The 27,436-nt window shown below is 43.1% G+C and overlaps 1 protein-coding gene across 1 annotated transcript; it reads left to right on the top strand.

The window, feature by feature from the left end:
- The first annotated feature begins 10,752 nt into the window (after positions 1-10,752).
- frk (fyn-related Src family tyrosine kinase) lies at positions 10,753-22,052 on the top strand. Its single transcript, XM_030721593.1, has 8 exons — positions 10,753-11,395; positions 15,457-15,578; positions 17,636-17,799; positions 17,898-18,066; positions 18,637-18,795; positions 20,013-20,194; positions 20,466-20,631; positions 20,720-22,052. Exons 1-8 carry the CDS (start codon positions 10,995-10,997, stop codon positions 20,926-20,928), a joined length of 1,572 nt encoding a protein of 523 aa, XP_030577453.1. The 5' UTR covers positions 10,753-10,994; the 3' UTR covers positions 20,929-22,052.
- The last annotated feature ends 5,384 nt before the right edge of the window (positions 22,053-27,436 follow it).

Raw genomic sequence — 27,436 nt, 5'->3', positions numbered from 1 at the left:
AACAAAGCAACATAGTACTGCAATAAAAATCATTATAACCTTCTTGGTGTGTGGTCTGTGTTCTAGTAGCTGCAGTTCCAGCAGTGTAAGAGACTCAGCTTCAGATTAGAATCAAGTCTAACAACATTTTATACATTTTCTAAATCGCCAGAATAATACGTACACATTCCTGTGACAACGAGACGCACAGTTTGTGCTTCATTCAGTGTTTTTTCTTGTTAAAGCCTGTCTTGTCCTGTCTGGCAGTTTTTGCAATCAGAATTATGATCTGAATGCACTGTTCTGCCAAATATATTTGCTTTTCCAGTGTTTTTGTTTTTGTTTTATTTATTTATTCATTTGTGTTATTGTTCACATAAGTGCACATGTATTATAGCAATGCCAGAGTTGACAGGCAGAGAAAAAAAGCAAGAAAGGACAAAGACAAATGTGGAGAAAACAGGAAAAAAGGGAGCAGAGCACAAGCAGAAAAACACAACGGTTCACCAACTGCTGCACCTATTTCTGAAATAAGACAAAATATCTCATCTTTAGAATGATTAGATATTTTGTCTCATTTCAAGAAGTCTTACCAAGTCTAATTATCTTACTGCACTGGCAGATAATTTCACTTAATTTGGGAAGTTTCAGACTATAATCATGTGTTAATATCTAGTTTTTAGACAAAACACATTTAATAATCTTACATATTCAGCTCTTGCTTAGTACATCACTCTCAAAACAAGATCAAAAATACTTTTTTGGCTGAATCTAAGATTATGAGACTTAGACAGTCAATTTTAGTGAGAGGATGGAGACAGGACAAGCTCTGAGCCTCTCTCAGGAAGTCGCTAGGGTCCACTGTGCCTAGGAATGGTGTGCAGTGATTTGATTTTTTTAGCTGATACACAAATACTGTTATTTAAAGTGTGTTTGAACGGACATCTCAGCGGTGATACGCTCGGTGTTAACCCTGATACACCTGTGATCTGCCGGTACCCGCCGCCAACAGCTGGTTAACGCTGAACGTATCACCGCCGAGACGTTGGGTCAAATGCACTTTGAATTACCGTAATTATGTGACTGTTTGTCCTATTGGAAAAATTCAAACGGTTTCTGAAAACTGAGAAACTGTGCTTCACACCCAACATAGGGTTATTATGGGAATTGTTGCTGAAAGTCCGCGAACAGTGGGACATTTTGAAGTACGTTGTTGTCCCCGATGACATGTTGACCTTTATAGGATTAACATAACAGCACATTGTTGCTCTACATAACTGAAATTTTCACCAGAAAAACAAGTTTGGGGATTTTTATTTGGATAAGCTTAATTGCTTAATTTCATGGGCCTCATAATCAAACATTCAGCTACAGAATTATTTTTACTGTTGATATAATTAATATGATCAGCTTCAGCCTTATTTAGACAAGGTTTTCACTGCAACTGATGTGGTTTCATGCCATACGCCTTCAAAGACTTCCAGACTCCTTAGCAGCCTGATGGAACTGCGATCACTCTCCCATTTGTCCACTGTGTTGTTGTATGGACCATAAATCTGTAGAGTCTCCATCTGCAAGAATCAACAGCATCACACTTAGCAAATGGCAGAAAACATACAGGATTCTGTTTGTGACCATGCAATGTGCTTTACCCTTCTGCATGGTTCACCCAGAGACACACAGAGGCCATCAAGCTGTCTGAGTAATGTTCCACCAACCCCTTCAGTGTTTGAAATGTTTGGTTTTTGACAGACTTCAGTGACCGTTGTCCAGTTTTCTCAGCTTGTAATGCATCACTCTCCAATTGTCAGAAAGATAAGTAAACACCCAGGCATATGCATCAGAGTCAAGAATCTATAAACATGGCTTCTTCAGGTACACCGTGCATGTTTTCAGTGAGGAATTTTTTCATGTTGTAGTGCCATTTAGGGTAGCCTGTATTTTTAACAGCTCCATTGTTTTCCAAGGAGTCACCAGATGTGTAGGTGGCTGTGACTCAGGAGGTAGAGCAGCTTTCCTGACTGCTCCAGTCTGCATGCCAAAGTGTCCTTGGTAAAGACACTGAACTGCAAGTTTCTCCCAATGTGTTCATCGGAGTGTGATTGTGTGCCAATGTTAGATAGATTGAAAAAAGTGCTTGTGTGTGTGCTGTACGTGTATGTGTGAGTGGGTGAATGAAGATATGTTGTATGAAGCACTTTGAGTGTTATATAAGAACCAGTTCATTTACCCTTTACTACAGTAGATGGATCCTGGGCCATCTGCCCAGTGTGCTTTAGGTTTGTTCTGTGAGTTGTGTTTGTAAGCTGGCTTATGGATTAGGATGTTAGTTTGCCATAGTTTTCTGTTATAGTTATGTGTGCTTAGTTCCCGTTTCCCTCATGTTGTCTTTCCTGTGGTCTGTGTTCAGGTGTCTGTTTTGTTTCTCATGTCTTTGTCCCTTATCTCATGTTTTGTTTCTCTTCCCAGTGTTTCCCTGAGTGTTGTATTTAGGTTTCCGTTTTGCAGCATGTTTAGATTCCCTCTGTGTGCCTCACTCCGTATGTGTTAAGTCTGTGTGTACCATGTTTGGTTACTTACTGTTTTATTTTGACAGTCCTTTGTCCTGTGCACTTGTGTTTAGTTTTGCGTCCCCTTGTCTCGTCTCTCTAATTATGTTCAGCTGTGCTCTTCACCTGTTGCCTGTTCCCTCATTATCCCTCTGTGTGTATCCTGTTTGTGTTCTCCCTTGTTCCTCGTTGTGTCCTCGTCTTTGTGGTCAAGTGTTGTTGTCATCACTTCCCTGCTGTGTGCCTTACATTCCATGCTTAGTTCAGAGTCCATAATTCATGCCATGCTCATAGTTCTTAGGTCTTCATTCATTTTTAGGTTTTTGTTTATATTCTTTTGCTTGCGAGTTTTCTGTTTGTGCTGCTGGTCCAGGCCAACTCCGCTTTAAGTTATATTCTCGAAAATAAAGCCAAAGCTTAACTTCAGGTCTTACCTTGTGAGTCTTGGATTGGGGTCCTCTGCCTTGCCTGCCACAGCACCACATGACAGGACAGAGATCTCAGATGTCATTCCTGGGATCTGCTGGAGCCACTCTCCCAGTATGGGTGTCACTGCTCCAAGTGTTCCGATTACTAAGGGGACCACTGTTACTTTCACCTTCCACATCCTCTCTAGCTCTTCTCAGCCCTTCGTATTTATCGAGCTTCTCATGTTCTTTCTTGATGTTAGTGTCATTTGGTATTGCGGCGTCTATCACTACAACTTTCTTCCTTTGTTTGTCCACCACTACTATGACCGGTTGATTAGCCACCACTAGTTTGTCCGTCTGTATCTGGAAGTTTCACAGGACCTTAGCTCAGTTATTCTCAACCACCCTTGGAGGTGTATCTCATTTTGACCTCGGGACTTCCAGGTCATACTCGGCACAGATGTTACTGTATACTATGCCGACCACTTGGTTATGGCATTCCATGTATGCCCTGCCTGCCAGAATCTTGCACCCTGCTGTTATTTGCTGGATTGTCTCAGGGGTATCTCTGGACAGCCTGCTCCTGGGGTCTTGCCTGGCGTGGTAGACCCCAGCCGCTATCAGTCTTGTGCTTTGAGATTGTTCTTTTGCTGAGATGATTTGTGCCTCTGTGCTGTCTTTCAGTCCAGCTTTGTCCAGCCATTGGTAGGATTTTTGTATATCAGCCACTTCTTCTATCTGCTGGTGGTACATCCTGTGCGTCCTTCCATGATGGTCCATCCTGTCCTTCCATGATGGTTCCTGTTCTATCTCCTCTTCTTTCTTGAGTTTCTGATGCCTGAGGTACTCACTAAGCACCTGATCAGTTGTGATCATCTTCCCAATGTACTCATGGATTTTTATTGTTTTATCCAGGATAGTGGTTCTGACACTCACTAGTCCTTGGCCTCCTTCCTTTCACTTAGCAATACAGTCTTGGGGTGAAACCCTCCATGCACGGTAATTAGTGTCCTTGCCTTGATGTCAGTGGCTTTTATCTCCTCCTTTGGGCAGCTTATTATCCCAGCAGGGTATCTGATGACTGGCAGGGTGCAGGTGTTGATTGTACACTGCCAGTCATCAAATTGATCTTTTACTTCTCATTCAGCTGATTCCTCAGGACTTGCCTCACTCTCTGCAGGTATTTGGCAGGTGCAGCTTTCCTAGCAGTCTCTTCATGGTTCCCATTTGCCTGTGGAATTCCAAGGTACTTGTAGTTGTCCTCAGTGTAAATAATGTTGCCTTCTGATAGTGCAATCCCCTCAGTTCTGACTACCTTCCCTCCCTTTGTTACCATCTGACTACACTTCTCCAGTCTGAATTCTGATGTCATTGCTGTAGAGCCTAGTGGTGTGGATCAGTGAATTGATCTGCTCGGTTAAGTAGAAGAGAGTTATTAATCAGTTTTAGCTGCTTTGGTGTCAATGAAATGAACAACAGTTGCACTAGAGGGGCAACAGTGAGACAACCCCCAAACAGGAATGGTTCTATAGGTGGAAGTTTGTAGAATTCTAACGAGCTTCAAAGTCAGTATTTGGTATGATTACTGACAGTCTGAACTCTCTTAGGCAAGTTTTTTGTAATCTCTTTAGTCATCAAATATATTTCAACATCAGGAATAGTAATCTATTATTTATCCATCACATGGATACAAAATTCTCATCTGCTCCTTTATTATTTTGAGATGATATGTCATACGTCATACAGCAGTTATTCTTCTGGTTCTGCATCAGTGAGCTTCACAGGCACCACATACTTAGCGGGGATGTATCCCTGTTTGAAGGCTGAAACCCTGGTGAGGGCTTTTGCGAGCCACCAATCACCAGGCCTTTTGTCCAGCTCCTCTAAAGTGTCCCCAGTGTTGAAGCTCAGGTCCTCCTCGGTGTGTGCAGTAATCATACAGGGCAGTGTAGCATTACTCAGCTGTTGACGCTGGTGGCAGCAGCTGTAAATTTCTGTCATTCAGTCATTCTAGTTTGGGACAGTGACAGCCCTTGACCTGAGCACACACACAGCTATTCTAACAGCATACTGTCAGGGAAAACAAGCCTTATGCCAAATGTGATGTTTCCTGGTGGAGGACTGGGCTCACTGTTCAGGCAGAGCTGAGATCACCTGCATCTGCTCAGGAATGGGGAAATAAGTACAGTGAAAAAAACAACACTGGGCAGCCCTGTGCTCCAAAACAGATGTATTAGAGCACTTAACCAGAAGTCATTCTCTCGGACAGATTGTTAGCGCAGTGAAATAATCTGGAAATTTGATATTTTTTCTTTTCAGACACTGAAATCAGCCTCAGCTTTGAGACCCAGAGCAAAGGCTTTGATCAGCCTTATCCTATTCTAAAGGGTATAAATCATAACAACACAGTAATAAACTGGCCTAGTACAACAGAGTTTTCAGTCTGCTCCATATGGTGGTTTAATTTTTTTAATTAAGTAGATTAGATTTAATCTAAATTGCTATTTCTTTAAATAGTCTAAACTGTAATTTGTTTGTTTAATGTTTTGAAATGCTTTGCTGCTGATTGGTTGGCTCAAATATTTCAAAGTCTCTGTAATTAACAGGCTTGAATGACAGCACAAGCAAATGGTTTGACTGTCAGAATTCATAAAATATCTTTAGCACTCCTTCAGGAGTTTGGCTCCATCACAGTGCTTGCTTTGTCCAACCAAAGAAAGCATTCCAACTAAATTACCAAAAGGATTGAAAGGAAAAATAACAAACTCACACACTGAAAAAAAATTTTAACAAGTATTTCAGCTTTATTTCTATATACACTTTAACCCTACAATACGTATTAGACCACATCTGAGAAGATCTAAAACTAAAGCTGGTAGCTAAATGTAACAAAGTAAAAAGTACAATATTTTCCTGAAATATTGTAGATTACAAGTACAAAGTGGGAGTCAGTCAGGTTTGTGGTCAGCTTGCACTCTGTGCTCTGAGGAGATTCATTAAAACACTTTAAGTCTTGTACATTGGAGGTTTGGTAGCTAGCGCTGTCACCTCACAGCAAGAGGGTTGTGGGTTTGAAGCCATCAGCTGGCTGCATGGAGTTTGGATGTTCTCCCTGTGCCTGGGTGGGTTCTCTCCAGGTACCCCAGATTCCTAACACAGTCCTAAGACATGCCTGTTAACTGGTGATAATAAACTGGCTGTAGGGTGTTTGTCTGTCTCTCTGAGTTAGCCCTGAGACAGACTGGCAACTTGTCCAGGATTTACCCTGCTTCATGCTCTATGAGAGCTGGGATAGGCTCCACCCCCACCCCCGCAACCCCTGGCAGCTCGGACTGAGTGGGACACTCGGAAGACTCGGGCGGCTCGGACTGAGTGGGACCCCCTGGCTCGGAGCGCTCGGACTGAGCGGAGACCCCCAACGGCTCAGACTGAGCGGAACCCTCTGGCGGCTCGGACTGAGGTTCAGGATCCCCTGACTGTCATGTAGAGCACGCAGCCGTCTCCTCAGATGACTGGGGCAGCTCTGCAGGCCGATCAGGTGAGTCTGAAGATGGAGGTGAGGACTGAAGAAGTGCGAGCAGAGGCACTGCTGAAGGCCAAGATGCTGTAGAGGGCCGTGGTACGGGCTGAGTGGCCGTCATCCTGGGCAGCAGGGGCTGCTCAGGGGACAGTTTGGGTGTGTCAGATGAAGGCTGCGTGGAAGCAGGCCGGGAGATAACTGGACCTGGAGCTGACTGAGAGCTAGGGAGAGCAACTGGAGCTGACCGAGGGCGAGGGAGAGCAACTGGAGCTGACTGAGAGCTAGGGAGAGCAACTGGAGCTGACCGAGGGCGAGGGAGAGCAACTGGAGCTGACCGAGGGCGAGGGAGAGCAACTGGAGCTGACCGAGGGCGAGGGAGAGCAACTGGAGCTGACCGAGGGCGAGGGAGAGCTGGCCGCGTGGGCCGAGGGAGAGCTAAGGCTGAGGGAGAGCGAAGGCTGAGGAGCTGAAGCGGGGAGAGATAAGGCTGAGGGAGCTGAAGCGGGGAGAGCTGGCACTGGGGAAGCTGAAGCGGGGAGAGCTGGCACTGGGGAAGCTGAGCCCAGGAGAGCTACAGAGGCTGACTGAGACTGAGCGGACGCCGGAGCTACAGGGGCTGACTGAGACTGAGCGGAGGCCGGAGCTACAGGGGCTGACTGAGACTGAGCGGAGGCCGGAGCTACAGGAACTGACTGGGACTGAGCGGAGGCCGGAGCTACAGGGGCTGACTGGGACTGAGCGGAGGCCGGAGCTACAGGAACTGACTGGGACTGAGTGGACGCCGGAGCTACAGGAACTGACTGGGACTGAGCGGAGGCTGGAGCTACAGCTGACTGCTGAGGAAGCGCTGCAGGTGACGCTGACGACTGATGTGAAGGCGTGGGCTTGGCTGCCCCCACCCGCGGAACAGGAATGGGTGCAGAGGTCAGCCCGTCCGTGGCTGTCCCCACCCGCGGAACAGAAACGGGTGCAGAGGTCAGCCTGTCCGTGGCTGCCCCCACCCGCGGAACAGGAACGGGTGCAGAGGTCAGCCCGTCCGTGGCTGCCCCCACCTGCGGAACAGGAACGGGTGCAGGGAGCTTCACAGAGGTTGGCGGAACCTGGGGCTCCTGGAGATGAGCTGGCGTTACAGCTGCCTAAGGCGAGAGTGACTGGGGAGGAGTGTGACGATGCCGGGTGCGCTGCTTCCTTCACGTTCTGTTGGAGTGGGAAGCACGATTCTCAGCATCCAGGATGTCCACTAGCAGAGGTGAGTCAATGATTTCCACATCATCCGGCAGCCAAGACAGGTCCGGGGAGGCGGCGGGCTGTGCACGAAACGGCGACAAAGACGAGGACGAGGTGGGAGAGGTGAGTTGAAGGGATGACGGCGGATCCGGAGAGCGAGGCAGCGCCTGAGGTGCTGAGCTGCCACGGAGCGGAGGAGACGACGGAGGTGAGATGACCGGCTGCAGGAGAGGTGAATTGGCGAAGGCTTGGAGGAAAAAGGTTGAGTCCTTGCCCTGGACAGGGTGACCAATATTATACAGTTCAGATTGTAAACTTTTCCGGAGCATGATAATTGAATGGGCAAGTGAGGCATTGTCGGGATGGGTGAGGAGCCAGGTGGAGGAAGAAAAAAGTAGCAGCAGAAAGCTAACTCCATTAAACGGTGGTGTTCATTAGTGGCCTGAACAATTTCTTGGGAAAAATCCTTGAGCTCCAGGATTTTTTAGTTTTGGGTCCATATGTCCGAGGGGTCCATTCGTTCTTGGTCGCGTCGTTCTGTCACGGCCGGCGATGAAACGGATGAGGAAGGACCAAAACGCAAGACTCCAGAGAACGGCATAACTTAAAGGGTGTTTGTTTAGGTAGGGGGAAGACGAAGGGAAGGCGAAGGGAAGATGAAGGGAAGGCGAAGGGAAGACGAAGGGAAGACGAAGGGAAGACGCTGGCACATTAACATCAACAACGCGACAACAGTCAGAGAAAACGCAGGACTTAAATACACAGGAGGGCTGATGAGGGAAGAGGAAACAGGTGGGAACACAGGTGACGTGACCCGGGGAAGCAAAACTGAATACAACAGACAGGGGCTGGACGACTATCAAAATAAAACAGGAAGTATGACAAGGGAACAGAGATGCAAACCTGACACAGAATACAGGGAGACACAAGGAACTAGAAATAACTGAGGGCAAATACAAAAGATAACAAAACACAACTCGAGAAAACAGAAACCATACCCAAAAACATAAAACACTGGGCCACCGGCCCAGGACATGACAGTAAACACTAGTTGGTTTACTCATCAGAGGCCGTAGGCATATAGATGTGGATGCCACATCCAGGCTTGTGAGAAATGTTGCCATCTTGCTCAGGAGGTCTGACTGGGCTCTGATGCAGTCTGCCAAACGCTTCTGATGTTCCCATGAAAGAAATGCCACCAGGAAATAATGTGCCATAGATGAGAAGTCGTTTTGATATCTCACAATATATATCATAATTTAAGCTTCATTTAAGCTTATGTTATATGACTGTTCTGACATTAAATTAAGCTGATATCCAAATAATGTAAAAATTAAAAAAGATTAAAAAAAAATTAATTACATCACATTACCTGCTTAAGATGTGAAAAAAATCTCAAATTAGCTGTTTTATTATATGTGTTATAGTCTAAAGAAATGATGAATGGTCTAACTAGCATAAAATAACCGCTAACCTGTGTGTTCACTTCAGTTCTAGTTACAAAGAATCAAAGAGGAGGAAAGACTAAATGAGTAGTTTTGATGTCAGGGTGAACTTATTTAAATAACATGTTTTACAGTTTATAGTCAGCTTCTACAGCAACAACACAAATATTAATCTTGAATATTCATTTTAAATATTGCAACTGAAAGCAGTTATGATGATTTTTTAAATTGTGGACAGAGCCAGGCCTCCTGTGTATGGTGGCAAGGCTAACACAGAGAGACTCACACTCACACCTATGGGCGATTTAGCATCACCAACTAACCTAACCCCACTAACTGCATGTCTTTGGACTGTGGGAGGAAACCCACGCAAACACGGGGAATATATGCAAACTCCTCACAGAAAGGCAGATGGTGGATTCAAACCTTTTGAACCTTCTTGCTGTGAGTTAACAGTACTAACCGCCTGCCTTATTGAAAAACTCTGAATATTCTTATTTTTTTTTCTCTTTCCATTATATATCGCTAAATAAGGAAATAGTTTTGTGTGGAACATCAAGTAACAATGCTGTGTAGAGATTTGTGTAGAGACAGTTAAACAACACTCAACTCCACGAAATTCATTTTTTCTTCTCTGATTAAAAGCAACCCATAAGGTTACAGAGGATAAGGCTGCAGTTAAATTAGCCGGCACAAGATGGCAGCACCCATTCTTGCAAGTGTGTGGCTCTGATGTTGAGCTGAACTTTACTGCAGTGGGAACTTGTTCAGACATTATTTAGACTGCAGGGACGGAAGTTACAGAATACAACTTTGTCCAAAGAGTTTTTGAAATGTAAGGAATCAACTTTTCCTCTGATGCCCATTGAGGTGTGCAGAGATTTTGGAATAATGAACTGGAAATTTAAGTTTTACATGTACCGTCCTAATTAATTTGAGAGATTTTAAATAGATATTAGTTCTGTACATGATGACGAATTGCATTATTGTGAAATACCTTCCAAAATAAATGTAAACATACTAATATGTTATTCAAAGGTTGCATGGGAGGCAGTTTAGTGCAGGTTAAACTAGTTAGTTTGCAGTACTGTGGTGAAAGTTACAGTAATGCACTCTGCTGGACTAGAATGGCCGGCCTGTGGTGCTAGCTTTAGAGTGTCTGGGGATTGGAAATTGGCATGTATTTTGTGAAACTTCTGCTTATCTTGCTGAATTCAGTTAACACAATCCACAGAAAGCAGCGTGTACAGGAGTGGCAGCACAGGTCAGCTGATCACCGTGCATTAAAAAAAAAAAAAACTACTGGAGCTCATAAAACAAATTATTAAACTAAATAATTGTTTCCCCCATGTTGCACTGCTACACCTGTTCGGCCAAATCCCATTTTACCCCAGATAATAATAATAATAATAATAATAATTAAATTCAAGATGCTTCATATCTCTGCTCTAAATAGAAGAAAGCTTGTACATGTGGGGTTTTTTAACTGTCATGGATCAGTTGACTTGAACGGTCTTCTCGTGGTTAATGACAAACACCAGGATAAGCACAGGCCGCATGACGTCACCTCAGAGGCAGCGTGAGCGTGGGCCGCTCCCCATTCCTCAGCAGGTGCAGGTGATTGCTCCCTGAGCCGTGAGTTCGGCTCTCTACCAGGAAATTCCACATTGAAGTAGCGCTCCCTTCCCGTCACGCTGCCCCGTGACAGCTGGGTGTGCTCAGGTCAAAGACCGCCGCTGTTTGAAAGAAATGATTTTGTGCTTAATGGGATGCGGATCGTGAGGACAGGTGAAGGCCTTCCTTAAACTGTTCCCTTCTTTATTCCTGACATAAACAATGACTGACTGTGATTGACGACAACACCATGGAGATCCAGAAGAAGTTTTCTTCCTGTTGGGACAGGTTTTTGGGGTGTTTTAAAAAAGAGAGTGAGTCTGGAGACGCGACCGACGGCAGGGAGAAACCAACAGTCATTGCGAACCCCGGCGCTACTGAAAAAGAACCGAACTTTCAAGCAAGAAGAAATTTGCCGCCGCCGCCGCCGCAGCCAGCGTCCACAGCTGGGGAGTTTTATATCGCGCTGTATGATTACTCTGCCCGCACCGGGGAGGACCTCAGCTTCAACACCGGGGACACTTTAGAGGCCCTGGACAGAAGTGCCGGTGATTGGTGGCTCGCAAAAGCCCTCACTGGTGTTTCAGCCTCCAAACAGGGATACATCCCCGCTAACTATGTGGCGCCTGTGGAGAGCATTGATGCGGAACCGTAAGTATAGCTGCTGTATGAAGGATCATCTGAAAATAATAAAGGAGCAGCCCTGAGCGTTTCTACCCATCATATGAAGCGCTCATATTTTTTTTCTTGTAAAATAACTCACGGGCGAGTGTTTGAAAATCCGAGAGAGCTGTCAAAGTGTTGCTGTGAAGGTGTCTGAAGAACTCTGTGTGGGTGAACAAATGTAACGTTAATCTAACAATTAAAGGTATTTCATTGGTTCCCCAAGCTGTTATTTATTTATTTTTATATGGGGGGGCAGCCAGCCCTTTTTGTGTTTGGGAATGGCGGTGGGATCCAGAGTAGGTCCCCCTGGCAGAAACTGTATCCCCGTCCACGAGAGCGCGCAGGAGGCGGAGTGCGTGGAGCTTCACTGTACTGTGTTCTGTAAAGGAACACACGCTTCCACACATTTGGGCAGCCTGATAAAATATGTGTACAGTTTATGCTAAGCCTTCCACTGCGCACACTGCACTGTGGTTAAATCAGCAGCACCTGTAAAACGATATGATTGTTGTTCAACGTTTTGGGCTTACTGTAAAGAATACAGATCAGTAAGAAGTAACCTACAGAAGAATGCAGGTATTTGCTTTGAGAGGGGAAGCGTGTACTCCTTTACGGAACACAGTACAGTGACGTAAGGCGCCTGGATCCTCCTCTCCGCGCTCTCGAGGAGCTGCCGGGGTAACTACATGGGCAATACACCTGTACAACTTGAAAAACGAGTTTTAGTTTTTTTGTTATGGCTCATAGGTCAAAACAGATATAAGCTTTTTTTTTCCAGCGTTTAAAATAATCTATAGAAAAAAATCAGTAGTAATAACAGGGAACAGAGCTCACTGTATTCAGCACAGTCATACTCATGTACTCACAGCAGAGCTGTAACCGGCAGTAATCGTCATCATATATTAGTGTATTGTGTTAGTTGTGTTTAAAACAGCAAAAAGTGAAAATAGCTGTTAAATCTTACCACTTTAAAATGTTTGTTTTATTCACTTAAACTGTTAATGGTTAATGAGTTTTTCATCTATATTACTGACTGTGTTTGTGTGGGGTGAAAGCTGCTGCTCTGCTGTTTGAATACAAAGTACATGCTGACTAAAGTTGACTGGTTAATACAGTGTTGTAAAAACACGGCCATGGCGTTTCACTCAATACTAAAGTGGCAGAGCACAGATTTGGAAGTACCTCAAAATCCTGTTGAAGTACTTGAGCCTGTGATTGAAATGTTTGACATTTCCGCTGCTGCCTGAGATTGTAGGCACTTTAAAACATTTGAGTTGTGCGTCGTGTCCCACAGGTAAAAAGCTGTAAAATGTGATCGCATGTTTTCCTGCAGAGTTGTGTCTAAAGTCTTGGCTAAAAGTAGTTAATCACTGATCCAGAGAGCAGGAAAGGTTGGCAGGTTAATGATTGCCTCTAAGGTAGAGGTCATGCTGTAAGCACATCGCTTGTCTTTTATGAATGAATATGTGCAGTATTTAACTCCAGCATTTAGAAGGAAGGATTTAAGTTTGTAACAAATTTAAATTCAGCTGCTGGTATCAGTACCCTGTGACAGGGACAGGGTGACCTATTCAGGAAGATATTTTCTTTATCACCATCTGTAGCTCAGCTTTTGGAAAAAGATAACGTCACCCAAATTGTAACACTGATTACTAATGTGTTCCACTTGGCAGGTTGTTTACCAGAATAAAGCTGGCTCAGAGTTAGTCAGTCTCTGCATCATTTGTCATAGTTTTGCCAGTTGCAAACCTGATAGATGGGCAGACTATTTTCACAACACAATGACACAATGAATTATCCAGTCTGCCACATACATACCTGCAGATAAGCTGTCAGCCAACAGCTAATGGAAAATTAAAGGTCAGACTTTTTATCTTCTCAGGTTTTAAATCAGATCTTAGGCTTCTTTATTCTCAGTGTAATCAAGTTTATCATTAACCTGATAAAATGATCTGCCCCAAATATCACATGTATTGGCAGAGAAGCTCGACTGTTAGCACTGATCGGGTTTCTGTAGTTGTAGAAATCAAGAATTACAAAAAGCAAAATCTGCTGCAAAATGAGCAACACTGAGCATTCAATTCAACCTTATTTATATTGCGCCAGTTCACAACAAAAGTGATCAATACTTCTTAATACTGTAACGACCGCAAAATATTAGAACGAGTATCCCAGTGATCAGCTGATCGCCTAGGAGCAGCACTTAGGCTAACAGTGGTTTTTACATTTTTTTAATTGAAAACAGTGTCACAGCTCCTGATGAGTTTGCTTGCAGTGTAGTGGAACACACACTGAACTGTGACGTATGCTAAAAGCACAACTACCAGGTATGTCTTTGTGGACAGTTTACTGTAACTATCCCTGCCTGAAGTCCCGACTACGTGAGAGAGATGTGGCACTCAAAGAAGCCTGAATAGATGCAGTCAAAAGTTTACATACCTGGCAGAATTTGCAAGGTTTTGGCCATTTTTCATAGAATATGAATGAAAACACAAACTTTTCTTTCACTCATGGTTAGTGGTTGGGTGAAGTCATTTATTATCAAACATCTGTTTGACCTTTTTTTTTAATATATCATAATGACAACAGAATCCATCCAAGTGATCCTGATTAAACATTTACATACTCACCTGTGATCTGTTTGCTTGTAGTTGGTTTGTGTGTGTAGAAAAAGTGAGTTTCTGGGTTCCTGCAGACCCCTGCATGTTTCATCCACTGCTGCACTGACGTTGGATTCCACACGATGGGGAAAGCAAAACAATTATCATTGCGTATCATAAGGAAGCACCTGAAGGAAAATGGGCTGCGTGGTCAAATCACTTGAAAAAAGCCATTACTGCACCAATGGCACAAAGCAGCCCACTTACAATATGCCAAACAGCACAGAGACAAGCCTCAAAACTTCTGGAACAAAGTGATTTGGAGTGATGACACCAAAATTGAAGTTTTTGGCCACAACCATAAATACTACGTGTGGGGCGGAGTCAGCAAGACCTACAATGAAAAGTACACCATCGCTGTTGGGGATGTGTGAGCTACACAGGCAGGGAACTTGGTCAAAATTGATGGCAAGATGAATGCAGCAGGAAAATTTGGACTCATCGGCCTGGAAGCTGCACATGGGACACACTTGGATATTCCAACATGCCAATGTCCCAAAACACAAGGCCAAACCAAGCTGTCATTGGCTACAGCAGAAAAAGGGAAGGCTCTGGAGTGGCCAGCTGAGTCTCCTGACCTCAATATCATTGAGCCACTTTGTGGAGATCTCCAACATGCAGCTCATGCAGGACAGCCTGGGAATTTACAGGAACTGGAGGCATTTTACCAAGAAGAATGGGCAGCTTCATCTGAGCAAATGAAGTACCTCATCCACAAATACCAAAAAAAGACTTCCAGCTGTCGTTGATGTTAAAGGTGACGATAAACAGTATTAAGAACCAGGGTACATAAAACTTTGATCAGGGTCATTTGGGTAGTTTGTTGTCATGAGTTAAAAAAGGGAAACATAAATCTCAAATTCTGCCAGGGTACCTTTGAGCTCAGGTGTATCTGTGGGGCAGTTCTATAAGAGCAAAGATCGTAGATGTGTAGTGTGTAGTTATGGTTTCTCTCGGTTTACTCTGTCCATAATGGGAATCACAATGATGTTTATTCAGTGGTCAGGGCTTCTTAAGCAGAAGCCATAATGTCATGTGACTCCATGGTGTAGTGTTTAACATGTTCAGCCCCGTTTCCTGATTTTGGTATTGAGGCACATAAGATGGAATTTAGTTATGTCTGTGGCCAATATTTATCTGTTGTGTTACCTCATGTTTGTGCTGGCTCAGTGTTCAAAAACTGTGATGAAGCGTTGACTCTAAAACATGTCAGCTGACTCTTCTTAAGAAAATTTCATTATTTCCTTGGAATAAAAGGGAAATGACAACAAAAACAAAATAATTATCAGCAGTGTTTATTTTTTTAACACTGTCATCAGCCCAGAAACAGCCCCTCCCTGCAACATCACTAACATGGACATGTCTTGCTTACATTCTGATGCGCAGATGGTATTTTCCCGATACCAAGAGGCTGGATGCGGAGAAGATGCTGCTGGCTGGAGGGAACCAGCAAGGTGCCTTCCTCATCAGAAACTGTGAAAGTCAGCAGGGAGAGCTCTCTCTCTCAGGTGAGCTGCAAGGTTAACGTCGCTTTCAAAACCAGAACCCTCGAGGGAGTTTTATATCTTTGCTGCACACGAACAGGATACCAGGATAGTCTTCACTGTCTTTTTGTCAAACTGAAGGCTGATATTTCCTGAGCAGTGCAATGCACCCTTGTTATAAGTCCCATGAGCAGAAATGTGATATTTCAAAGATGTACTAATCATCGTTTTACGTCATCGTGTGCTGACACCGTTCTGAGGAGATAAATTTACACATTAAAACTATGAACAGACTTAAATGCAGTGCCCAATATATTAAATTACAGCACTGTGAAAAATGTAAATAGATATTCTATCTGACAACTAGACTGTGAATTACTAATCAATAAAGTACACCTACAGGCTACTCGCTTTAGTGTCTTGTCTGTAGACCTTTTTAAATAATTAAATAAACCAGGGAATTTATCAAGGAGAATATTTAAAAAGAACTGTTAAAGGTAGCTCAGCTCTCAGGGAGTTAGCATTCTGTTGTCCCCATACTTGCTGCCAAAAATGCACTTTTCCTTGTTGTTTAGTGACTAATGTTTATAGGTCATAAAGTTAAATGAAGGTCTCTGCTCCCATAAAAGTACTTTGATCTCTTGGAGCTTTAATCATTTTTTCCCCACTGCAGCTGTTTTCCTCCTATGTGCATCTTTAAAGCTGGCTGATGACCTCATGGAGTATTTACAATGCAAATATGAATAATTTAATAACAGAAAAGAGAACTGAAAAGAATTTGGTGTAAAGATGTATTAATATTATTATTATGATTATTATTAGCTGTAGTGACCAACCCATAACCCATGAATATCCAGCACTGGGCCTCATTTACAAGCAGTGCATACACATAAAACTGTGTGTAAATTGCATGTGCAAAGGTTTCACACACAAATCAATGATTCATCGATTTTTTTTGTACCTGAATTTGTGTGTAATGGGGAGTCAGTGCAGCTGGTGTGACATGTAGCGCCGGTCTCTGGCTGCATGACCGCAGATGCTCGTCTCTGGATGAGTGATCTGGAACGATCATTTCGTTGTGTGCCTTGTTGTGCGCACAATGACAATGAGTTGAATCTAATCTAATCTAATGTGAGTGCTACAAAAGCCTCACAGCAGCTTTTTCAACAACCTGAAGACGTTCTGAGGAGTTTTTGCTTAGACAAGTAAGCAATGAATTACAATAATTCAGACGAGATGGAAAAAAATGCACAAATAACAGTTTTCAGTTTAGAGTGTCACACAATGAGACTTAACATGACAATATTTAGGTGGTAAAAACAGGAGTGAACCAGTGATGTGACAGAGACAGTAACGGTCCTGCATCCCTTTGTATCAAAATGTCACCGGACACTAAGAAGAGCCGTTTCAGTAGAATGAGCTCTCTGAAAGCCAGCTTGAAATTGATCAAGAATGATGTATTTGTCCAAGACTGCAGTGAGCTGCTTAGCCACAGCCGTTTCTAAACTCTTAGCAATAAAGTGTATTGAGATTGATCTGTAGCTGCTGAGAAGAAGCTTTTAAAGAAGCTGGAGGAAAAATGGTGTTTCTGACATTACTAATGTTTCCACCAAAACAGAGAAGCACCAAGACCACCTCCTCTAGAGTGTCTCAAGCATCAGGGGGAGGCTGTTGGTCTGCTCTCGATTATTATTGTGTTCACACCTGCCTAAGCAAGTAGCACCAAAGGGGGGAGGAAAAAGGAAAAAGAGACACAAATCAAAGTCTTCTTTCATTGGATTAAACAGATCAGACGTCACTACAACCTATAACAGTTTTTGTTTTTTAAGGAAATTAAAAATATTTCGGTTATCAGTTTTTCAAATTGTTGCTCTAAACATATTTAACGCTCTCTGACTGAAACTCCAATAATGGCAAATCAAAGTAAAGATGAAGGTAGAAATCTACAAAGTTTCATGTATTTCCTGAAAAAAACAAACAAACAAAAAAAAAACCAAACTCTGACAAACTGCTTGGCATACCTTAAGGAAAGCATAATTATACAGTTGCTGTGTATGACTGGGTGTTGGCTTATTTTTCAGTGCTCGACAATGGCAAGGTGAAGCATTACAAGCTCAGAAAACTGGATAATGGTCACTACTTTGTGTCAAAGACCAAATCCTTTCAAACACTGAAGGATTTGGTTGAACATTATTCCAGACAGCCCGATGGCCTCTGTGCATGTCTGCGCGAGCCGTGCAAAAAGGTAAAAAACAAATAAACAAAAACTACACTGTCACATAAAATGCATCATTCTTTTCCATTATTAGTTCCCTTGTTAACTGTGACTCTTCCTGTCTGCAGATAGAGGTCCCACAGACTTATGGTCTGTCCTACAACACAGTGGATCAATGGGAGATCGATCGCAACTCCATCAGGCTTCTGAAGAAGCTGGGAGCGGGACAGTTTGGTGAGGTCTTTGAAGGCGTATGGAATGAAACCACAGCAGTTGCGGTGAAGACGCTCAAACAAGGTACACAAAAGGAGTCCCTTTACTTGTGTGAATGATGCTGAAGTTTCTCAGAATAAGGTTCCTTTTAAAAACTATTAAAAAAAAAACAAATCCAACAGAGTCTTCATCCAATGATTTCAGCTCTATAGCACTGGTTGGTTCCAGGTACTAGAGCTGATAATCAAAATGAAAATGTATGTATATTAGAGGTCAGTACGAGTTTAACATTTGTGTATAAGAAGGTTGACCTACTCATGACGTCTGTGGTTAAAGTCAATCGTCTTTACTTGTATTCATAGTTTGCAAAATGAAGTGTTGAAAGCTTCTCAGAAGATTTCCATGAAATTCCAATTTGCAACAAGTTTTGATGGAAAGATGCCCTCTGACACCCACCTAAAAATAGCCAGTAATATTCAATATGTCAGAATTTAAAGTGAAATGTTAAATGTGTCTGACAAAGATGTTGCAGAGCAGTTAGCAGCTTTAGCCTCTTCAACAGAACATTTAAGAATGTGTTTTAGTGGCAGCGCAGACACAAAGATGCATTCTGTGTGTTAGCTAAAAACTAAAATCACTGCATTCCTCTCACAGGCACCATGGACCCTGACGACTTCCTGAGAGAGGCTCAGATCATGAAGAGGTTGCGGCATCCCAAGCTCATTCAGCTGTATGCCGTTTGCACCTTGCAGGAGCCCATCTACATCATCACAGAGCTGATGAAGAACGGCAGCCTGCTGGAGTACCTTCAAAGTAAGACAGCCACACCCTTTATTTTGCACCTGTGAATCTGAGCTGCTCCTACTTTATGACAGGGTCAGAGTTCAGCACTGCTGCTGCTTCAGAAACTCTCTCACCACCCGGGAGGGTGCAGTGATTTGAATCCTTTAGTAACAGATCAGGTAGAGTATGTAGAAAGTATAAAACATGCCAAAGAGACCATCTCATCATCTTGTGTTTTTAGACTTCAAGTTAAAATTTTCTGCTTAAAGGAAGTAAGATAGAGATCTTAATGAGGAGCGGCTCATTCTGCTCTGCTGTAAATGCATAATTACAAGTTATCTACTGGCATCAAGCCTGTAATATATGGCAGATTGATGTCATGATCTTTTATTTGCCTTCATTTACAGCAGATGATGAGGTTTTAGGTCATTTAGACAGTTAGTTTTAGAAATATTATTTATTTGTATTTGATGGTTTTGAGATCGGATCTTTCCAAACTGTAAGTCACCTCCCGCGAGGCAAAGATAACTGAGAGGTGAAGGAGTTGTGTGCGTGTTTTTCTTGTAAAAGCAGTGGGGTGAAGATACAGCAGAAGTTATTAAGACTTACTGATTTGATCCATTTGAGCTGCTGGATACATGGGAGTAATCTGTGCCACAGCACAGAGGGACGGGAGAAATGTTTGCTGCCACTGTGCAGTTCCGGTTAAATAGGATGACATTAGACAGTTATGTCTTTGGTAAATGTTGTTGCTTATGTTTTGCAGCTGTCCCATAGTAGGAATGTGGCTGTGCACCTTTGCTGCCAAATCAGAAACTGTGTGATGTCATGTCAATATGGACCAAAGTCTGAGGAATGTTTCCAGCAACTTGTTGAATCTATGCTGAGAAGAAGTGACGCAGTTCTGAGTGCAAGAAAGGGTACAGCTAGGGTACTAATAATACTGTGTAACTAAAACAGGGCCTGGTATGATCCATTGTGGACAATCCCTGTGCCACTTAAATGCACACCTGTTATTGTAAAGTTTCCCTCCCAGCAATGGAAGAAAAGTCTGACTGTATTCAGTATTTACAGTATTTTGAGGCATTGATGTGGGATGTTGTGCTATGTATGCCATCTGATCCCTGTGTCCAATCTTCCCATTTGTAACAATTAAATAACAGCCCTTCTTCAGGCCTGCTTCATAACTGAATATTTAAAAATTGTAGGATTGTGACTCATAACTTGCCTTTCTCGCTGGATCACAGAGGATAAAGGCAGAACACTGCGTATCTCAGATCAAATCGAGATGGCTGCGCAGGTGGCGTCAGGCATGGCTTTCCTGGAGTTACAGAACTACATCCACAGAGACCTGGCAGCCAGAAACGTCCTAGTGGGCGAGAACAACATCTGCAAGGTGGCTGACTTTGGCCTCGCCAGGGTCTTCATAGTGAGTGTAAAATTTTACTCTTTACATAATGCTGTTCACTCTAATCACAAGTCCTGAACTTGGGAAAGCCTGCATTCTCTACTGCATATACTTCCTCTTACTGCATGCTTCGTAAATACTCCTCATACCGATACACAGAATCTGTTACGCTTTCCTCAGTATCCCGTCAGATGTTTTACATCTACACCTGAGGTGCTGTGATGATGGGTTTCGGCTGCATCTTTAAGCAAAAACTTGTACTTTGTGTTGTTTTTCTTCTTTTTTTTTGTAGAAAGAGAATGAAAATGTGTACGAAGCCAAAGAAGGAACTAAATTCCCTGTGAAGTGGACCGCTCCAGAGGCCATCAACGATAACAGGTTCACTATCAAATCTGACATTTGGTCCTTTGGAATTTTGCTCTTTGAAATTGTGACTTTTGGCCAGATGCCGTATCCAGGTGAGACTTTATTTCTGTTACTTACCAGAATATTCCAAGAATTCTAGCTTGTTACATTAGTAATAAAGGACTTCTGTGATTCTTTCAGCCATGACAAACTTCCAGGTGGTCCAGAAACTGGGTGAGGGCTACAGGATGCCGTGCCCCGCCAACTGCCCCAAAGTCTTATATGACATTATGAAGGACTGCTGGAAGGAAAATGAACAGGACCGGCCCACATTCGAGACTCTGCAGTGGAAGCTGGAGGACTACTTTGAACAGGATGTGACGTCCTATGATGATGCCACTCGCTATTAGCACAATGACTAGGCTATGATCTTAGAAAAAAAACTAAAAAGAAAAAGTCTGTGTACACAAAATCACTTGAATCCAAACATGAATACAATGACATGCAGTGACACATTCAAATGCCATTTAAAACTCCACTTAGAACAGTGAAATTAGGGTCTACAATGGAGAAAGCAGAATGCAGTTGTAACAGCACTCCTGCTCTTGGACTAATGAACACTCTTTCAGAGATGCAGAAACATGTCTAACTTAATTCCTGCAGAACACTTCCACTCTCGCACCAACTGGTTCTGCTTGTTTCAAGCATAGCAAACATTCTTTCCACTGATGACTAGCTAGTGGTAAAATATCCATTGCCTTGAGGGATCAATGAGTTACGGTGACTTAGAAGCTCAATCTGCTTCAGTCCTGTTGTCTTGGAGTGAGTAGCAGGCGCTGTCATTTTATCTCATTCATTGCTGCTGTTGGGGTCCAAGGACAGCAGCCAAAGCTGGGGCCACTAATAAGAGTTATCAAATATTGATGAGCCATCAAAGAAAAACACATTTCCAAAATAAGCAATACTAGCAGAACTAAATACACATCTTAATACACTGGCTGTGACTCTTCTTATACTGCGCTGCATTTAACCATTAGAAAGAGTCACATGTGGCCACATTGGCTGTTGTTCCATAAAAGTTCACAGTGAAAGCACAAGGACCCCCCCCCCCCCCCCCCCCCAAAAAAAAGAAGTACTGTGAATTTAAAGTTTTGAACAGCCCATTAGCATGACATATTTTTTTTCATTTGTCAGCATTAAATATTTGCATGAATATTTTGTTTGTACCTAAGTCACAGCATCCTCACACCTGTCTGCTGTCACGCTTCTGCTCATGCGTTTTACTTCAGTCTGATGCTCTGACTGAATTCTGTCCAGGCTGCTCTCAGATCTGTGGGTTTTTCTGACTAAATGGAACTGCAACAGTGAAGAAATCAGTTTCTTAATGCATTTACTAAACTGGTGTTTTAGCTCATACTGATTTTTTTATGTGTCTGTGTTTTTATATATCAGTATCATGCACAAGTTCCTGTTAATTGTACATTGTAATCTTGACAGTGTTTATAATCATTTTGTATTTTAACTGAATTATTCTTAAGCCTAATATAATTAAATTAACTCTCTTTAGTATGATTCTGACATCAGTGCGATTCATCTGACATACTGAAGCTTTTTTTTACCCCTTTGTTTTCAACTAGCTGGTAGTGATAGTCTCTGGAATCTAGTCCTTTGTCTAGCAGGGCACCTAGCCAGTGCTTCTCTTTTATTGTATGCTGTGTACTTGTATTACTTAGCTGAGATTATATTCCTTTGGAGGGGAAAGGGGAGTTCCCATAACCTATAAGAATTACTTTAGAATGAAGGCTTGAGGCCTGTACTATATGAAGCAGAGTTTGGGCTAATACAGGTAATTTAAGAGTTACCTTCTGCATTGGTCCTACATCCCATGCTGTAACGTGATTCGCACCTTAAGAACCTGTCCATCGGGTTGATGCAGCCCGCGAGGATTGTGGTTACTGTTAGGGCTCGGAGGGGGTTTCCAGTTGTGTATGTAGGCACTGCAAAGACCTGAAACACAAGCAAAATTCAGGCCTTAACCCTATAGGTTTTCACATTAGTGAGGCAGTTTACCTCTCAGCGGGATCCACTGCTGTAGGAAATGAAGCAGTGTTTGTCCTTATCTAGGTACCTTCAGGGTTAACCCTGGGTTTAGGGCTGATTTAATGAAACACTCAATTAGAATCCAGCAGATTCTCAAGTGTCTTAATGATGAGGCTGTGGTATTGATAAGACTGTTAATTTAGGCAGCATCTCCTTCCTGGCTTTGAGTAGGTAGAACTTTATTAATACAGTGGATGTTTTTTAAAGCTGATCCAACTGATACTATCCTCCTGTGCTTTTCCTGTTACAGACACACTCTGCTGCTTTGGTTCAGCAGCTGCGTCACTTTCAGACTGTTTCATGTGGTTAACCTTTCCCTGCTGCCAGGAGTTTTCTCCAGTTCTGAGATCGGTGATATGCTGCCAATGCCAGCCATTTGATATGGACAGGCTTGTAGCTGGATAAACTGTGGGTTAACTTATCTAGATCAGGCCTGCTGACGTTAGGGCAAGTGATAACAGAGAGATATCTTTGGTATGTGGAACTTAGTTTGTAGTACGGAGCTCAGCTGCAAGGTTAGTCTCAGATTAAATTCACTTAATGGAAATTCCTGGGTTTGCCATGGTAACAGTTATTGGCATGTTTCTTTCTTTTACTGATTGCACTAAACAAACACATATAACAGGAATTTTCCTACATAGTTCACACTCTTTGTGCTCACTGTATATTATATTTTCCCATATTCATACTGTCACTAGGTTGGCCAGTTTTTCATCTTTGAAAAAAGTCTTAACTTACTTTGAATTCATTGTCATATTGACCGACTTATAAAAAAGGATTAGAGAATATTATTTCCAAACAAGTCAATATTCAGGGTTATATTCAGTTTCCACAGTGGTTAGCACTATAGCCTCACAGCAAGAAGGTCCTGGGTTCAAATCCAGTCCGGGGCCTTTCTGTGTGGAGTTTGCGTCTTCTCCCTGTGTTTGTGTGCGTTCTCTCTCTGGCTTCCTCCTGCAGTCCAAAGACATCCATGGCTTTAGGTTAGTTGCTGAGTCTAAACTGACCATAACTGTGAATGTGCCTCTCGACCTGTGACAGCTGGGATAGGATCCAGCCCACTCCAAGTCCGTGAATTCGATAGGAGTATGAAGATGGAGGGACTTGCTACACCATCTTGTGGCACAAACTGGTATTGCACAGAAGTGCATCCTGGCTCTAGTTCAACTTCAGTTGAAAAACTAGTCTCAACAAATTTGAATATTGTGAAAAATGTCTATAGGTCCTGGATGGAGACATTGTCCTAGAAACATGAAGCATCACGAGCTGTGACTGTGCGTCCAAACAGAGCTGCAAAACTGCAGCAAACAGCTGTAAAATCTAAGTCAGAGGACGACTGCGTGACTGTCACACCAGTAAATGAGCTGCTTCAACAGCAAAAGGGATTTCTTTCAATGTTTCTGCAACAAAAACAACAGGAAACATTCAAAAGCCTTGTTAGAGTCATTATGGAGTCTTGAAGCTCTAGAAGCTGTGACAGTCTGCTGGCTGTTACTGACAAAATGGACTATCTGGAAGGCCAACGGTCCTGGTCAGAGCCCTAGGTGAGTTGAAGATCCCACATGTGATCAGTCATTTAATACAAACATCAGTCGTGCATAGTTTGATTATAGAACAGCCTCTTTTGATTTCTATGGGTAAACCTGATGAGCATGTGTCCCCACAGACCTCAGTGTTTTTATCTGGCGTTCCCCTGTCACCTAGTGGAGACTGAGAGATGATATGTGGTATATGATGAACATGTTTGAAAAGAAAAATGCAATTTCAAAACATACTTCATAGGCGCCAAAGCGACACGGGGAAATTATTTCTCTAATCGCATTTTCTGTATTTAACAGCTGTGCATATGATATGATCAGTAACGGAGGGATGCGGCTGATTAGGCGCCCCTGTGCTCCTTCACCTCCCCTCCTCCTGCCCCCCCAACACAGACACACACACACATGCACACACAAAGGAAGTCAGGATAGCAATTGAGATGGATGCTTCTCCAAAATGTTTTAGGAAGCAAAAGAGATTCCAAGATGACACTTCCTGCGCATTGTTAGACATTTTTTTGTTTGTGATTGAGCTGATCATCTGCTGTAATATGTGACATAAAATAAAAGCCTTAGTAGGGTCACCCCAGATAAGTGGAAGAAAATGCATAGATGGAAAATAAAAGCCTAAAAATAAGTCCTTAAATAAGTGAGATCTGCACACATAAACAGAGTAAACCTTAAGAGGGTGTGTGTGTGTGTGTGTGTGTGTGTGTGTGTGTGAGATTTTTGTCAAACTTGTCTTGTCCTGCTTTGTTCTGTTACATAAACTCCACAGAACAGCATGTAAATGTGAGTAAGAGTTCATTTGCTCTAACAGCCACTGGGGTGGTCATCGGGAGAGCAGGTTATTGGTAGAGCAGGTCATCTACCAATCAGAAGGTTGGTGGTTCAATTCCTGGCTGCTCCAGTCTGCATGCCAAAGCATCCTTGGGCAAGTTGCTCTCCAATGCAGTCGTCAGAGTATGAATGTGTGTGAGTGTTGGATAAAAAGCAGTTTGATATAGAAAACAGTGCTTATATGAATATGGGTGAATCCAAACGTGTTATATGAAGTGCTTTTAGTGCTCAACTAGAGTAGAAAAGTGCTTTATAAGAACTTGTCCATTATTGTCTACTTATATGTTTGCATCAGATGTCCAATCCTCCCCCAAGATATGCACACAAGTTTAGTTTCCATCCCAGAATGCTTGTCTCAAATACAGCTGTGAAGCTGGCATTCATTTCAAGAAACTGCAGAGACAGATAAATAAGTCCTTAAACTTTGCTCCAGAGCTTGGAAACAATTTGACAACAAAACCTTTCTGTATCCATTTTTGTGTTTTCGTCATCTCACTCCCAGATCCAGCCTCCACATTGAGGTGGGCCCTTCGTCTTCAGCTTCCTCGTCTCCCCTGTCCCCATCCGGCCCCACCCTGGAGGAGCGAAGGAGGCCTGGTACCTTGTTGATCTGGCAGGAGAGAGAGCGGCTTCAGCAGCAGCAAAAGGAGAAAGCCAGTTCAATGAAGGGCTATTCTAAAACAATGACCAGTTTTAGGCTAGTCACATGAAGAGGATGAAGAGGTTTTTTTTATACTGCACATTACAGAATGTTACCACCATGAACACGATGTCCCTCCAAACACTGGAACACTGTAAATATGAACCTTTGTAAAATGCTGTGTTGGAACTTTCTGCTCCATTCATCCAGTGAGGACCAGTTCTCAGTCCAAAGCTATTCCCTTCTGTCTTTCTCATATCTAATTATACACTTTTACATGTCAAAATCCATTATTATTTTTTGCTGAAGTTATCCATCAAAACAGGAAGTCATGTGACCACTGCACAGCAGATGGGAAGTAATTCTTGGTAAGGATGGCCTGCAGATGTACACATACATCAGAGCTACAGTGGAGACAAAAATCTGTTTACGAGCTGCACTCTTTCTTCACTCTTCTATCTCAGTCTTTATCAAAGTAGTAACAAAGGAAGGCTTGGGGGTGCAGAAAGTTCTATTGATTAAAAGGTGGTCTCTGTCTCCCCCTAGTGGTACATCACCAGAAAACAACAATTCACATTCTGGCCTGCGACACAGATGTGCAGTAATGCTCTACCTGCCTTCAGTGACTCAAGCTCAGTAAAGCACAGAGCTGAAGTGAATTTTGTGTTTGTAAATCAGGCTTTTTTTTTTTCTTAGAGTGCCGACCAAATGAGCACCGGCTCTCCTTCAGTCCTACAACGATCAAGCAGCAAGACCGGTAACACAAACACACCACAACTGTGTTCAGGAAATGTAGTTTAAGAAAGGAATAGTGTGTGTGTGTGTGTGTGTGTGTGTGTGTGTGTGTGTGTGTGTGTGTGTGTGTGTGTGTGTGTGTGTGTGTGTGTGTGTGTGTGTGTGTGTGTGGTGTTCTAGCTAGCGGTTGATCGCAAGGTGCCGCGCCGGTCTGAGACGCCCTCTAGTCGGGCTGAGGATTTCTCCGCTTCACCTTCGGAGCTCTGCTGTCTCTGCATTTAGCAAACAGGAGCTGCTTTTATCGCTGCTTACGCCTGAATTATTTCACTGCAATTTACAATCAACCACAGCAGGGAAAGTTCACAATGTGCATGTTTGATGTCCCTAAGGTCATTCGCGCACTTGATTTCCCGGCTACAGAAATCGAAATGACAACCAGCATGAATGAGGAGAAGTAAGAAGAAAAACGAAGATCAAATGAAAATTTCAGGCATGATTTAACACGAGTGGATCATCGCTGATGAGTTTTTTCCACGCCTCCATTGTCTGTGTGGTTTTACTGGCTGTGCAGAGAATGTCAGCTGTTATTTTTTCCCTACATCAGCTGTAGCCACCAGAACGATCACTATAACCACAATCTGGTGGTAATCACACTGTTGTGGTTTGGTTTGTGCGATTGTTTGGTGCCGTTTCCTTCACTTTCTATGAACTGACAGATTTCCTCAGGCAGCTCATCGCACCTGTGTAATAAGGCACGTCACCAAATTCAGAAGCTATTTACTCCAGAAAAGAGGGGTGTGATTTAAAGCTTTGCCTCTTATAAAGTTCCCTGTCTGTGTTTCGCTGTTTATGACGCGTTCTGTCTTCAGGACTTTGCTGCGCAGCGTTTCCTGCTGTGTGACGCAGTGATGCTCTGTCAGCTCACCTGTGCAGGTCTCCCTCTTCATCTTCTCCGTATCTGTCCCACCAATCCGCTCTATTCCCCGCAGCGCAAGTGAGGAAAAGAGACAGATGGTTCACCTCCGATGTCAGCGTTCAGATCTTTTGCCTCCCACCTGTTTGGAA

Source organism: Archocentrus centrarchus, chromosome 24 (genome assembly GCF_007364275.1).
Source record: "Archocentrus centrarchus isolate MPI-CPG fArcCen1 chromosome 24, fArcCen1, whole genome shotgun sequence".
Taxonomy (NCBI): domain Eukaryota; kingdom Metazoa; phylum Chordata; class Actinopteri; order Cichliformes; family Cichlidae; genus Archocentrus; species Archocentrus centrarchus.
This window is presented reverse-complemented; position numbering and strand designations above follow the sequence as displayed.